The 16,469-nt window shown below is 36.1% G+C and overlaps 1 protein-coding gene across 4 annotated transcripts in view; it reads left to right on the forward strand.

Moving 5' to 3' along the window:
• The window catches only part of VWA8 (von Willebrand factor A domain containing 8), a 389,600-nt gene that overhangs the window by 293,336 nt on the left and 79,795 nt on the right, over positions 1 to 16,469 (forward strand). For all 4 annotated transcript variants that reach the window (XM_032294792.1, XM_032294790.1, XM_032294793.1 and 1 more), the window contains one exon: positions 715 to 916. In XM_032294792.1, coding sequence (XP_032150683.1) covers positions 715 to 916 — 202 coding nt within the window. The remainder of the gene's footprint in view (positions 1 to 714; positions 917 to 16,469) is intronic.

The following is a 16,469-nucleotide window of genomic DNA, read 5'->3' on the forward strand; positions in this document are numbered from 1 at the left end:
CAAATATTTATTTTCAGTCTGGAGGTTGGGAAAGTCAAAATAAAGGTGCCAACCAATTCAGTTCCTGGTGAAGGCTATCTTATGGAGGGCTAACTTCTTGCTATAGCCTAACATGAATGGGGGAAAAGGAGACAGAGAGAGACCAGACACAAGTGTAAGTTTTCTGGTCTCTTCTCATCAGGGACCTAATCCCATTCTATAATAGGGGCTCTACCCTCATGATTTCATCTACACCTAATTACCTGCCAAAGTACCCAACTCCTAAGACTATCATATTGGGGGTTAGGGCTTCAATATATAAATTTCAGGAGACAAAAGCATTTAGTCCATAGCAGATTCTTTATAGAAAGTTTAGAGAACCTAAATCAGTTTAAACCAGCTTTGTTACGTGGACTACCAATAGGTTATATACTGTGATCAATTATGAAAATTTCTTTCTTAAAATAGAAATAGTCTTTCTGGTTTTTTGGTTTTTTTTATATTCATGATTGTCCTGCCTCATGTTGTTTACAAGCCCTGGGCATGTTTGTTTATGAACTTTGCTCCTCATAACCTTCTCATGTGGTGACATAGGTAAGAGCAGATATAAAAGAATGAGTAAAAAAAAGTGTGAGCATACTTTTTCAACAGTAAAAAACATTACAATGTGAAGTGTCATCCTTCCTGCTTTTTTTTTAATGGTCTCTTAGCTTCAGTTTGGATTCCTTTTTCCAGATCAGAATCTCTCTCGCCATATACCACGTGGCTGTCTACCATTTCAGACACAGATGTACTGCTAGCTGAGTGGGACAAAAGTGGTGTTGTTACTGTTGATATGGGAGGTCGCATCAGGCTTTGGGAAACTGGACTTGAACGTCTGCAGCGATCACTCGTGGAATGGAGAAACATGATTGGACAAGATGACAGAAATATGCAGGTACCACTTGAATTCACCTTATCTCTTAGATGTGCACATTCAAATAGAAATTTAGGTCCAGGTGCACAGTCATGAAAACTTCTGGGCCAGTGACTCAAAAATAGTTGCTTAAAGAACTAAAAGAACTTTCAGATTCAAAATAAAAAGACAAAGACAAATTTCTCTATCTAAATTGATGAAAAAGTGAAAATGTACCCTTTTTTCTGTCAGTGCTTAAATGTGCAGGTTACTGACATCACAACATATGAATACAATCATCAGCTTTTATTTTTTAACCTTAAGCACTAACCAGTTTCCAGCAGCACCTTTGCATCTGTTCTTACTTTTATCACCTTTAATGTCAGCATCTCTATGTGATACCTAGGAAACAGAAACAGCAGATTATTACAAGGCAGAACCTCTAAACTAGAGAAGGTGAGCAAAAATACATATCCAATAGAATGTTTTTTACCAGCTTCCTTATTTCCAGGTAATGCAAATTTAGTAGTTAGCAATAAGCAATAAGTAGACCCAGCCCTGCACTGGAGAAAAATATGGGAACAGGCCACCAAAGTGAAAAGAAATCTGACAACTCTAGAAATGACTGTCATCATCTAATCAATCTAGTTGCTATCTGGAACTAATCTGAAGAATGAGGACGGCTATATAACCATATATACTAAAACATATAATAAAAAGGATTTATTTATTTTAATCTTCAGAACAGAACTTCACCTGTTTACATTTCTTTCTTATCCAACAAAAAGAAAAGTAGGTTCCTGCCAGCCAGGTTGTTCTGCAAAGAGCTGATTAGCAAGATAAGAAATTTCTATGAACTATTTCATTAATACCTGATTAATAATTCCTATTTTATGTGATTAGTTTTGTGATTTTTCTTAAACAGAAATAAATGTATTTGTGAATGACTAATAATTTTCTTAGATCCTTAAAAGCTTGTAGGAACATTTTGAAAATCTCAAACCAAAGTAGAACTGAAATGTTTTTGGAGGGGTATAAATATATTAATTTAATTAAGCTAAAACAAATATACAACTCTAAAATAAACATGTCATTAAGTAAGTGCCATGGATTGATTGCAGCAACAGACTGAATGTTGGTCACTACTCATAACAATATTTAGAAAACCAATTAATTATGGCCTGTTTCATTTATTATTCTAAACATTAGTTTCTTCTCTTTTTGAATTAAGCTCCTGTTCTTATTACAGTCACTGGTGCCTAATAGTAAATACTATTGTGTTTGAATTTCTATATTTTATATGTGATAGAGATCAAAGGTCATGTTTTCCTTATCGTCAAGATTAAGTTTATTTTTCACAATAGAACTTTACAAAGGACTTTTACTGATCATTTGATAATTATTCTTGACTGCTACAAAAATGAGTTTGTATTTGTTTTTTGATCATGTAGGTCTTCTTGTCCAGTTACTTCTCTGGCTATATTATACATCTTTGTAGTCCTAGCTTGTAGCACAATGATTGGTGCAATAAGCAATTAATATGTTTGTTTATGCTCACACTCCTGTATGCTAAAATGTACTATTGAAGTTGTTGAAACTATTTGATAACAAATGGAATTTTTCTTTTAAACCATCACAAATTATCTATTTGTTTTTTATGTAACTGAATAAATATGTATTGAATGAATATATATAGTTATCAAATTACAAATGAACAGAATTATGGTATCTAAAATCTCAAGAATAATCAAAATATTCAGGTACATTACACAGTGCAAATATCTGAACTTTTCCTAAACCAAACATTTTTCAGGGAATGTGTAACTTTATGTCTCCAGTTTAAAGTTCAACTATAAGCCATGCATGGCGGCACATGCCTGTAAACCCAGCTACTCTGGAGGCTAAGGCACAAGAATTGCCTGAACTCGGGAGGCAAAGGTTGCAGGAGCAGAGATTGAGCCACTGCACCTCAGCCTGAGCAACAAAACAAGACCTTGTCTCTAAAAAAATAAAATAAAGCTCAGCCATTATAGAGACAAGACACATTTAGTAATAAAGTTATATAATTCAGATTGATAGTTTCATTTGGAAAATTAGAATAGATGTTATCTAACATTCTCCTTTAATCTCTAAGTTCCGTTGATCCATTTTGGTTGATATTAAAAATGTACATTTAAACATACTCAAACATGAGTATGCATTCTTATGTTTAAACAGACAAGACTAATTGTCTTAATAGTCTGTCGTTTTAATTTTTTGTCATATCTCTCCTCTTCCCTTCTTGGTAAATAATGAGACAGCTTATTTAATTGCTGTTATTTAGATCAGCTCATCTTATTACTTACAAGTAGTTTACACAACCAAACCTAAATAAAAGTCATTCCAGGGGCAACAGTAATAACAAGAAAATATTTGTCTTTTACAGTTCCCTTTCCGTTTGATCTTTCAAGCTATTCTTCATTTATGTACTCTTTATTCAGCATAGATCTGTTCCTACAGAGCTTGGAAAATGTCTTTCATAGAAGTATTGAAAAAAGAGAATAGGTTCTCCATACCCTGCTTACTTATCACTTGCAGCTGCAAGTAGCTTCCCCATCATTGACAGAGTAACCTGATCTCCACCTAGTGGCCAGATGGACTTACTTTTACATGATGGAAATTAACGGGCCTGCTGGCATGAAAGGCTTATACACTTGTCTTATATGGTTCCTGTTGAGTAAGATAGACTCCTTTAAGTCAGCAGTGAAAGCTGGGCAAATAACCTGCCATGCCATCCACGACACAAGATCCCCATGCTTCCTGAGTCCTCTCCATGGTAGCAAAGGAACTGTCCATATTTAGATAAACAGTACATTAAGAGTTACATGCATTATCACTACTCTGTCTTTGCTACATTTCAGCCTTCTGGAGTTATTAGCTTTGCCATTGTTGATTTGAGTTTTTGTTTTCATTTAATGAATTCATTGGTGTTTTTATTTAATGAATACAGCTTGCAAGACAGTATTTTTGAGCCCTGCATATAAAATGTGTTCATTAATTTCACATGCTTTGATAGGAACATCTGTTTTTCCTATAATAAATAACCATAACAACAAACTCAAAGGATTACTATAAATGTAGTTTTAAGAGCTCATTATTAAGAATCCATATTTATTACTTTTAGATTTCATATTTTCAGAAACATGAGTTAATTACAAATCAGAATTCTTCTGGCTATATTTAAAGTTTATTATTCATACTTAGTTTTATTTGTATTTCTTCCAAGAAAGCTGTTAAAGCTACACCACAGTTTTCCTCAGAAATCAAATAATCTTCTCTTTGTGATTATTTTTGTGAGAACAAAAGACTTAAAATTTTATAGCTTTCAAATGTTATTTTCTAATTAAAATAAACAAATCACAAAGTAAATCTTCTGTGTATTGCTGGTAGAATTTCTCTGTGGCCTTTGAATAGTACTTCCTTAACTATATTCTTTAACAATGGATGCAGTCTTCTGAAACACAGTGTGAGATGGAACTTTTTCATCGTTAGGATAGTGCCTGGTACACAGTAGGCACACAATCAACATTTGAAAATAAGAAGGAGTGAGACATAGGAAGAAATACATGGAAAAGATAACTAATTTATATTAAGCGCCATTAGTCTATTCCCCTTTTAAAGAGAATGTTCTAGGACTATGAATAAATGCAGTTTGACGTACTTAGGTAACTACGTTTGGCCATTTCTTTAACCTCTACTCCAGCAGTTTTGATTTTTGAATATCTCAGTAGGATTTTAAGTTCCATTTTCAGTTTTAGAAACCACTGGGTTATTAAATTGGCTCTCTATTAGTAAAACAGGCTAGGTTATCTTCAGATCCTCTGTGGGATTATGAAATCCTTTACTCTTTTTAATGAGCATAGTTTACTCTTATATATCATTCTTTGCTTTGATCAATAACTCTGAAAAAATAGTCTGATTCAGCTCATTCAGATCATTATTATAGAACAATCTGTATTTTGTAGGATTGTTATATGTACATATGTGTTTGGGGATCCTTCTTGGCCCAGAAAGGCAATGCTTTTCTGAACTTTTATAGTTTCCCACCATCCGTATCTCCTCGTCATGTGTCAGTAGAAACAGCTTTCAGCAGGATGACCCAGCTGTTTGCCCATGTGGTAACACTTGGTCAATGCCTCTAATGATTTTTTCATTGTTTATTCCTATTAGAGAAGTCCCAGCCATGGAAATTCATTTTGAATCTTTGAGATTTTCAGGAGTACCTAGTGAAAATGCAAGATACCCTGAGCAATGTAATACCCATTGGCATGCTAGTAAACCAGTTCTCATGAAGACTGAGGGGTTGTTACTAATGTTTGCCAATTTCTATGGTGCAAACACTCCAGCCATGATTTCAACCTACCAAAGGTTCACAATCAACTTGAAAATTTCCTAAATATTTAGCAATTATCTCTCATAGGCTGGTATAGTTTAGTTGTCTTGTGCCACTTGCTAACTGCTAATGGCAGTTGAGGCAATAAGATGTTGACAGGGATAGAGAGTGTTGAGAGAAAAGGGAGAGAGATACAGAGGACACAGATAAGATATAGTATCATGTTAGCTCAGTCACAGATTGGCGACACTCTTCTTGAACCAGAAATTTGGTTTGAGTAAAGAATTGGAGAAAAACCTGTCCTGAAGTAGGGTAGCACTCCTGGGTTTATGCATATGGGCCTCCTTTCTTATACAGATCATATTTTAGAGAGAAATTGGAAGTTGATTTTTACATTCTTCTAAAAGAAAAGCTTCTATTGGATCACAACATTATCAGTAATTGCCAAATACAATTAAATCAACAGTCACCTCACTAAGGCAAGCAAATAAACAAGTTTATGATTTTAGGGAGGCTATGAGGGTTCATTAACCTTTTATGCATATCCAATAAGACTGATATCCCTATAAATTATGAAAATTATAAAATGTTAAACTAATATTTAAAATAGAAATCTTATCTTGCTCCCACTCCTTAGAAAAAGTCTAACCTTAAAAAATTCCTTTTCAAATCATCAGCAAGACTATTTCAACCTCCTTCTCTCAAGATAGTTTGTAGGGTAGTTATGTTACCATATCACTAGTGCATATTGTTTAGCAATATGATCAGCAAGTAAAGAGGTAACTTTAGCAATATTTATTTAAAGTATAAAGAAAACAAATTAATTCTGCAATATACTTGCTATAAATTTGAAGATCAAATGCAATTAATAGGTTGACAGTCAGTGACTCTACAACTGTTATGGTTCTGAGCTCATTGGGTATACACTTAAATATAATCATAGCATCACAATTGCTATAGAAATAAAACTTTCTTGCTATTATATTTATGATTTTATTCATAAGCAGTATAACTTATTGTTTAAGAGCATGAAATTTATAGTTTTTCAGACGGGCGCAGAAGCTCACATTTGTAATTCCAGCACTCTGGGAGGCCGAGGCGGGCAGATCACAAGGTCAGGAGTTCGAGACCAGCCTGTCCAATATGGTGAAACCCCATTACTACTAAAAAATACAAAAATTAGCCAGGCATGGTGGCACATGCCTGTAGTCCCAGCTACTTAGTAGTCTGAGGCAGGAGAATCACTTGAACCCAGGAGGCGGAGTTTGTGGTAAGCCGAGATTGTGCCACTGTACTCCAGAGTGGCAACAGAGTGAGACTCTGTCTCAAAAACAAAACAAAACAAAACCAAAAAAATTGATAGTTTTCAAACCTAGATTAAAATCCTGATTCAACTCTGTGGGTGATCTCTGGCAAATTACTTATTCGTTCAAAGCCTCACTTTCTAATCATAATATAAAAATAAATGAACCTTAACAAAGTTGTTGTAAGAATGAAATACAGTAATCCCTGGTACAGAGTAAGTACTTAGTAACCAATAAAAAAAATAGAAACTTAGAATTTAATATTGGGCTACAGAATTCTTCAATGCTTTATGGAGACAAAGCCAAATTTAAATGAAACAGTATTACTCAAATACCTGATGTTAAATTATGATCCAATGAGTTACATAATTCATCATCTATTCTAGTGTTAAAATGTAAGCTTTGTTTATAATCCTGTTTGGAAAAAATTTTGTCAGACCCAAAAAAGGAATTGTAAAAATGGTATTTGCCTAAACCTGTCAGCTTGAAGAAAAGCAGGAAATCAATGATAGGACAATTGTCAGCAGAGGATTATAGTGTTTAGCCTTATTTAAAAGACAAATTAGAACAAGACCAAAAAACATGCGGCAAAGTATACATCATTTACACTGAATCCTGAGAACAGTAGAAAACAGAAAAAAAAAAAAAAAAGCCAAATTTGAATCCTGTCTTTCTAAGCTTTTCATAGCATTTTTCTCCTCCTATTTTAAGCTTTTGTTAGCAACAGGACTTGAATATACTGTGTAGTTCTAAGGGTTGTAGTGTGGGGTGGCACTGAAATTTGGAAGATTAGTTGAAAGTCTGTCCAGGCCATTGAGACAGATTTTCTCCTCTATCCTATGCATCCAGGCAGCTGGCTCTCCTCTACCCCTTACAAAAGGCACCAATTAGGACAGGAGGGAAAACCATACAACTAACAAGAAGATAAAGTGAAAGTCTGCATGTTTTACTTAGACTCAAGGAAGGTAGTCTAAGAGTTTAAGAATTTCAGTGAACTAAAGAACCAGGTATACAGTATAACAAATGGAACACACACACACCACAATGTGTCCACTTGAAATTTTAGAATCCCATGGATAAATAAATGAGGCTGATAACTTCTAATTTTGAGAGAAGTAAAGAACAGGTTGTATAAAAGTGGTAGAAATCCTAGTGGCACTGGACTTCTCCAAGCAGCATTGGAAGCCAAAAAGAAAATCAGAGGGAAAATGATTTCCAGCTAGAATTTATGTCCAGCCAAGCTATTAATCAAGTAAACTAAAACCATTATTGATGTGCAAATCTCAAAAACATTACATTCTTTCTCAAGAAGCTACTGCATGATGTGCTATCACTAAAAAAAAGGGAGTAAACCAAGAAAGAGAAAAGACATGGGTGGAAAGAGTGGCTTTCACCAGGGAAAAGGCAAAGGTAATTCCCAGTTGGGCAAAATGATCTATACACAAAAGCCTGTTTGATAATAAAGTGTTGAATAGCTCAAGTAACATACTGAATACATTATGTCAAGATTGTCAAGATGTCCCATTTTGACATAATGTATTCAGTAAGTTACATGAGCTATTCGGCACTTTTATCATTACTATACAGACAGTCTCCAACTTAAGGATGGTTCAATTTAGCAATTTTTCTACATCATAAAGTAGAAAACTTGCTAAATTGAACCATCGTAAGTTGGGGACTGACCGTATAGTAATGATAAGGTAAACAATATTAATTTGTTTATGATAGCACTTTATTGGGGGAATGAGGGGAGAAAAAATGAGTGATGTGTGTTTGAGATGGGAAAGGTAAAATAGTCCTTACCTTTCATATAGGAAATCAATAGATAATCTCTGAAACTGAAAAATAAAGAGACATAAGAATATTACTTAGAAATGTGGAGGTAAATAATAGAAGATGCAGCAAGCAGAGTTGAAGTAGTTACCTTTAACCTCTTCATTGCTTGTGGGGCAGACTGTGTCACAAGGACGCTGTTTTTGTTGTACATCTTGTAGTACTATTTGGCTTATTAAACCATGTATGCGTATTACGTTGATAAGAGTTAAAAATTTCTTTAAGATAATAAAAAGTAGGAATTTACCAGGTGGAAAAGAGGAATGAGGGTGGGCATCAAATAATTCCTCAGAAGTAGAGATTAAATTTAACTCCTCTTTGGATCCTTGAAACTTAGAACAGTACTTTTTTTTCAATGGAACTGAGTAAGCTGGTAAATTTTCTTTGACTTTAAAATGACTCGAGGATTCCAGTTCTGAATACAATGGAGCAAACACCTTGTCTCTCCCACTGAATGCAGCTATAAAACCTGGACAGAATGCATGAGCAACTATTCAAAGTCTCTGAAAAATAAATGATAGCATATGGATTGAGGAAGAATAGAATTTGAACTACCATTTAACCAGCTATGAGTTTCTCATTTTTCCTTCAGAATCTTCTGGCTTTGATTCAAGGCAGCTTGGAAATTGAAGTAGTGCTCTCAGAAAACTAGAAATAGAAGGAAATTTTCTCAACCTGATGAAGGGCATCTATAAAATCCCCATAGCTGGCACCATATTTAATGGTAAGAGACTAAATGCTTTCCCTGTAACATTGGGAATAAGGCAAAGAAAGATAACCATGCTCACCATTCCTATTCAACATCAATAAGAAAAGAAAAATAAATAAAAGGCATGCAGATTGGAAAGGAAGAAATAAAACTGTTCCTATTTACAGGTAACAGAATTGCCTACCTAGAAAATCCTACAGAATCTATATTTTAAAAAAAGACAAAACAAAAAAACAAAAGAAGCTACTCTTAGAACAAATAAATGAGTTTATCAAAGTCAAAAATCAATCATATTTCTGTATACTAATAATAACTAACACAATTTTAAAATATACATACCATTTACAAACAACTTCTTCTAAAAATGAAATATTTAGGTATAAATCAATAAGATTTGTGCAGGATATGTATGCTGAATACTACAAAACATTAATAGAAGAAATAACTGGAGAGGTATGCTGAGTTCATGGATTAGAAAACTCAACATAATAATGATGTCAGTTCTCTCCAAATTGGCCTACAGATTTAACACAATTTTAATCCAATCTCTGCAGATAGCTATAAATAAGCTAACTCAAAAATTTGTATGGACAGGCAAAGGAACTAAATTAATCAAAACAATTTTTTTACAAGAAGAATAAATTTGGAGAAACCACACAACCTAATTTTAAGATTTACTATAAAACTACAATAATCAAGACAGTGCAATGTTGACAAAAAAATTAAATCAGTGAAACAAAATAGAATGTTCAAAATTAGACCCACAGACATATTGCCAATAGTTTTCAACAAAGATGCCAAAACAGTTTAATGAAGAAAGGATAGTCAACAAATGGTGCTTTGACAATTGGACATCCATATGCAAAACAAGCACATGTTTAAAACCTTGTTGATTTTTAAATATGCAAATAAAATTAAACAATAGGTGCAAGCCCAGGAATAATAATAGCATACAATAGTAAATGGCACCTGCCATGTCATCATTCATTTGTTGTAATTATATGGAGAATGTGAAGCTGATTCTTAAAAATAATTTTAAATGAATACTTTAAAACTTTTAAGGTCAAGAAAGCTAATTTGGTCAGAGCATTAAAAAAAAAAAAAAATCTCAATCTATGGTATCATTTTGGGAGTAAGAACATTTTCCAGGTATGTTATTTGTAGATGGAGAAACTAAGGCCCAGAGAAGTTACATAACTTGCCCAAGAGCACACAACTGGTAAGTGACAGAGTTAGTGGTTCTACAATTTGTGCTCTTTATCCACCATGCCCTACAGCCCAGGCGGCACTACCAACTTTCACTACCTAGTCAGATACCCAGAGTGTCCAGAATACCTCCCGCTATGAAAATCTGAAAATGCCAGTGGAGTTAAAATCTTGCCATTTGTCTTTGTGTAACTCCATCAAATCATGTTGATTTCCATAGAAGTCAGTGTTTCTGAGCAGCCAAATAATTTTCAGCTCTGTGGCCAAGCAGAAGAAGGATCCTTTTACATGATCTTTAATTAATAACAAAACCAAATTCTCAGTGATTCTCATGCCATTTCTTTAATCCCTGACACTCTTTCCTTTTTGATGAATAAATAACATAAGTTGAAGTGTTGCAAAATTTCTATGTTGTTCTAGTGAGCGAGGCAGCAGGATCTGAACTTGGTTTCCAGAAGAGGGAGCCTGCTGTCAGGAAAGGGATAACAATAAGCACAATTGCAGCAGGGTGATTCAGTGAGGAAAAGTGAGTTGATTAGGTATCCCATCACCACCCCTAAACAACTTTAAGGCCATGTAGTGATGATCTTATCAATCTTTCCTTCCCCAGGACTAATGGGACTCTTGGGAGTCCTCAATCTCTCTTTGAAAAATGAGGCATTGAAAGACAGGACCCACATAGGGATACAGCTTCTTCTCCAGGATGTAGTGAAATCACTGTGGAGCATTTAGAGGAAAAGTGATGCCTCTGGGATTTAAGAAGGTTGATCATCTGGCCAGGCACTGTGGCTCATGCCTGTAATCCCAGCACTTTGGGAGGCAGAGGTGGGTGGATCACTTGAGGTCAGCAGTTCAAGACCAGCCTGGCAGCATGGAGAAACCCCATCTCTACTAAAAATACAAAAACTACCCAGGCATGGTGGCATGCATCTGTAATTCCAGCTACTCGGGAGGCTGAGGCACAAGATTCACTTGAACCTGGGAGACAGAGGTTGCAGTGAGCCGAGATCATGCCACTGCACTCCAGCCTGGGTGACAGAGTGAGATTCTGTCTCAAAAAAAAAAAAGAAGAAGAAGGGTGATCATCAGTTCGATTCACCAGTGAAAATGTAGCAGTGTGATTATGGGAAGGCTAAAGCCCAAACTTTTTCCTGTATCAATATCATTTTTTAAAGTATTTATGATAAAGCAAAAGAACATGAAAAAAAGCAGACATCAAGGTGGCATGGAGAAAAGTAGAAAACCCTCATTATTCCTTTTTGACAAATAGCATATGTTAAATCTGTGGTCACTTAATAGGCTTGCTTAACCATAACTAGTTATCAGTTTTCAGAACTACCTTGGTTCGGCAGGTTGTCCCTTATTTCTAGGACAATTAATAGTTTCTGATGTCTTCTCTTATGAAAGTGTTTCCAGAAGTCACCAATTTGAACATGTTTTTGAATTCTAATAAAAAGCTTTGTTGTTGTTTTCTACTTAAGTATATCTATATTTATGCTGAGATCAGAATTCTGTAACAGCTGAATAGAGATATCAGTAAGATACTCTATTTTAATAGACCTAAAAGCACAGGCCCTAGGAGTAGGTAAACAAGAAAGACTAACACCCTGGGAGTAACTCCATTTGTGAACACTGTTTTAACTAATACTATTCTAATAGCAGTTTTAAATGAGGGAAGAATAATTCCTAAAATAGTAGTAATAATAATAATAATAGCTAATACTTACATGTGCTGATCATATACTAATGCTGTTCTCAGCATACAGAACAAATGACAGGCTTTTAACTCATTTAATTATTATAAAATCACTATAAGATAGGTACTGTTATTACCACAGTTTACAGATGAGGAAACTGAGGCACAGAGCTGTTAAGAACCAGTGCACAGGGAGGTTAACTTTCTTTGTACTGAAGCAATCTGCTCTTAAATGTATGTTTACTTACCCATAGCCACATTCTTACACACTTCTGACTGGAGAGGTAGAAAAAGAACCGCAGTTCTGAGCTCCATTGATACAAGGTCATGATGGGTGATGTTGTTACTCATTAACTTTCTCAGAAATTGTTTCAAACCTTGCTCCTGTCCAGTGATCTCTACCCTCAGTTTAAGGAATATGGATTTTAAAAATAATATAAAAGTTTTCCCTCTTGTTCATACATTGACATAATTAAATTTTAATTGAACTTCCTTACAAATGCTTAGGGAGACACAGGCCTAACAAGGGGTAAAATGATTTTCTGGAACTAGTTTCATGTGAAGCTCTGCAGGATTTGCTAGTAGGAAGATATAGGTATGAGAATAGGCCTTTTCCCATGTAATATTCCTGCTCACTTTCCAGGCATAGCCCATGTATTTCATCCGCAATCTATAGCCCAAGAACTGAGCCATCAGTGCTCTCTGCTTCCATTCAAAAACTGCTAAAAGCATTGGCTCCCAGAGAGAAAAGTGCACCATTTTGAGAGTGGATGTGTGAAACCCTCGAGGCTTAGGGCAGAGCAGAAACCTGGCTGGGACACAAAAGCAGTGAATTAGACTGGCTGGTCTGTCCCAGGGGAAGCTAGCATCTCATTCACTTAAAAGTTGCTTTTCTTTTCCAAACTACTCTGTTTCATGATTTCACTTTCACTAGTCAAGCATCAATCTTATTTCAGCCATGTTTGTGTACCCTTGAAATAACTGTGACTTACATGTGACATTTTTAAATAAATTGACTTCTCAGTAATTATCTGCATATGAATAAAGTGAAAACTTTTAAGCACAATCTCAGTGAGAAGCCGGCACTAATGAATAGCCTTCTAGCAACCCCAAACAACATTCGACATTTATAAGTCCAAACATTATTACACATTTGCCATCTTAAGTACTTTTTTTGGTGTATAAGTTTTCCTGTGATGTCATATCTACAATCTAATGGCTATATCATTGGAATTCCAATTTCTTAAAAATTCTTTTGATCTTCTCCTTTTGTTTTCATATAATTACAGTGTTCATTTTTATTTTATATTCCTTTTTGGGGACAGGATTTTACTCTGCCACTCAGGCTGGAGTTCAGTGGCACGATCATAGCTCACTGAAGCCTAAACTCTCCTGGGCTCAAGTAATCCTCTCCCCTCAGCCTTCTGAGTATCTGGGACTACATGGACATGCCACCACACCTGGCCAATTTTTTTTTTTTTTTTTTTTTGGTAGTGATGAGGTCTCACTATATTGTCCAAGCTGGTCTTGAACTCTTGACCTCAACTGATCTTTCTGCCTTGGCCTCCAAAAGCTCCAGGATTACAGGTGTGAGCCACCACCTTTGGCCAACAACAGTGTTTATTCTAGGCCTGGTTACAGGAAGGTCAATGAACCATAATTTCCTAGGGAGATGGTGGTGATCCAAGCTGTAGAATTTTGTTATGGCATGGGCAGATTGTCATCTATTAAATTACAGAAGTTATGGACAAACAATAAATAGTAGAGTCCCTTGAGGATCATTTAGCCAGCTAGTTCTAGTGGAGCACCTTCTCTGTACCCACCAATGTAAGCCTGATGAGGGGGATACTGAGAGATGAAACATGGTTGTTACCCTCAGGGAGCTTACACTGTATAACTGGGAGATGAAACTGATAGTCATGAAACAACAGCAAGGAGTACAAAACAATATATAGCCCAATATTACATTGGGAAACTTGGGCCTGTGCTGTAGTCACTCAAAGGAGAGGGGTCTATGCAGATGAAATTCATAAGGCAACGAGGTGGAGCTTGGTTTGGGCTTTTAAAATTGATTTTTTTAATAGTTCAAAAGGAGAGGGAAGGGCATTCCAGGTATTCCAGAAAACATGACTGCAGGAATAAATGTAAGAATGAGTATGTTGTATTTCTTTCATAAGAGGAAGAATTATACCTATCTCCTCTAAGTCTACAATAGACTTAGCCCACCACGAATTCAAGGATGACCTGGGTACAGACCCCAGAGAAACAGTGAACAAATGTCACAGCCAATTTAATGCAAGCGGAAAGTCCAAAGGGCAAATCCATTTCAATACCAACTATGCTAAGGAGCTAGTGGAGTAGACCCCAGAGCAGAGGTGAGAGAAAGAGCTGAGTCTGGAGCCACAGGAAACACACAACCTGGCAGATTTGAGAAGACGGAGTGTGGTTTAGTTTCTGCACACTAATGTCTTGATGACACTAGACTTTTTTTAAAGCGGTTGAAAGGAAGCTCACTTTCCAGGCAATCCTTGGTCTGTCTTAAGCATGCCCATCCTTTAGCATATCAGAGGACAAGCCTGACTAAAGCAGTCTTTTGGGCAGTAGTACAGTAAGGAGTCACATGAATAGGAGAGACGACTGTGTGGACCCAGGGAGGTTTTTAGATTCCCTAGGACTGGGAGCGGCTGAAGCTCATTGAATAGGAAAAGTATAATACTGAAAGTTGTGTTTAGAAGGGTGGGCATGGTAGTGATGTGGTCTGGGAAGGAAGCCCAAGTGAAGCTGGGAAACTGTGAGGCTGAGGTAATGACCAGGTATGAGCTGATGGAGACTGGCTGAGTATGGGACATGGAGGCAGACATTGTTTGCATGTCTGGCAAAAAGGCAGATCACTGGAGGAACCAGGAAAGTTGGAGAGAAGATAGGGTTCAGGCATTGTGCATATGCTGAGTTTGAGGTAATCCTGACTGTGTTCAGTCGGAAATTGAAACAAGGGACTAGAGCTTCAAGCTAGTGAGAGAGATATTTATATAATGATCCTGAGCCTGGAGGTTTTAGATTAAACCATAAAAATGGCAAGATGCCAAGGAAAATGGAACAATCAAGTAAAACGCTCAGGACAAATAAACTATGTTTTTAGAAACATGTATAGTCAAATGTTTCTTTTTTTTTTTTTTTTTTTCAGACTGGGGTCTCATTATTTTGCCTAGTCTGGCCTCAAACTCCTGAGCTCAGGCAATCCTCTCGCCTCAGCCTTCCAAGTAGATGGAACTACAGGTGCGAGTGATTGTGCCCAGCTAAATGTTTCAGAAAGTTTGTTTTCTGAACACTTTTTTCATAAAAAAAAAGAAATCCATGTTCAAGCTGTTAGGAAACACTGTATAACTTAGTAGCCTCCTAGAGATGAAATTATAATTAGTTATTATCTGACTTTGAGAAGTCTGTAAAGAAACCTCTTTAACTTTGTTTAACCCAATAGACCCCAAATCGATGTTGACCTTTAAAATACACTTTAGCAAGTTGACAGTGTCTGTATTACTGGTTTTCTTTACTCCGGTAGATCTCTTATGACAAGACCTTTATGCTCATTCTGATCCTGACTCATGACCTAGCCAGGCTGCATGTCATATATGACTTCAGAGAATAATCTAAAATGCTGGGGTTAAGTTGCCACTTAAAAGAATAACTTTTCCCTGTACCTTTGAAGAGAGAATTTATTATTTCATGTGATTCCAGATTTATTGTGGAATCAAAAGGTATGTAAAATGATGTTTATTCGGAACTTAGAAAATGACAAAAATTCAGCTCATACTAATTCAAACTACAAAAGGGAATTTATTGGCTCAGGAAACCTAGAAGTCTCAGGGCCTGACACTCAACACATGTCACACAGGACCCAGCCTCCCTCCTCTTGGCTCTGCTTTTCTCTGGTGTGGCTTCATTCTCACAGTCATTCTCCATCAGGTGGCAAAGATGGTCCTGGTAGCTCTGGGTAATATATATGGTTCTCCTAGCTGGCTATCTCAGCCAAAGGGGCTTGTCTCTCCCTATAATTTCAGCAGAAGGCCTCAGGAGTGCTTAAATTGGCTGGTGAGGTCACATGACCTGAACCCATCACTGTGGCCAAAGGGATGGCGTATTCCGATTGGTCAGACCTGGGCCATGTCTCCACTCCTAGACTGTGAAATGAGAAGATACTGAATCGGTGCCACCTGAAATATGAAGTTAGGAAATAAGGATGGGAGGGAAGCCTCCCAGAAGAAATGCTGGATAAACAAAAAACATGACCATGCAATTTATTTTTTTTATTTTTATTTTTTAGTAGTTTTGACAGCAAGAACCAACTCCTTCCAAGTGATACAGCTCATGACCTTTCCTCTAAGTTAGGACTTCTTGGAATCCAGGACTTCAGAGTTATTGAATTGTAGATTTATTGTTTTGCACTCAACACAGCATTCATGAAGCATGATCCTTAC

Source organism: Sapajus apella, unplaced genomic scaffold (genome assembly GCF_009761245.1).
Source record: "Sapajus apella isolate SASKATOON/1434 unplaced genomic scaffold, GSC_monkey_1.0 scaffold32, whole genome shotgun sequence".
NCBI classification, from domain to species: Eukaryota; Metazoa; Chordata; class Mammalia; order Primates; family Cebidae; genus Sapajus; species Sapajus apella.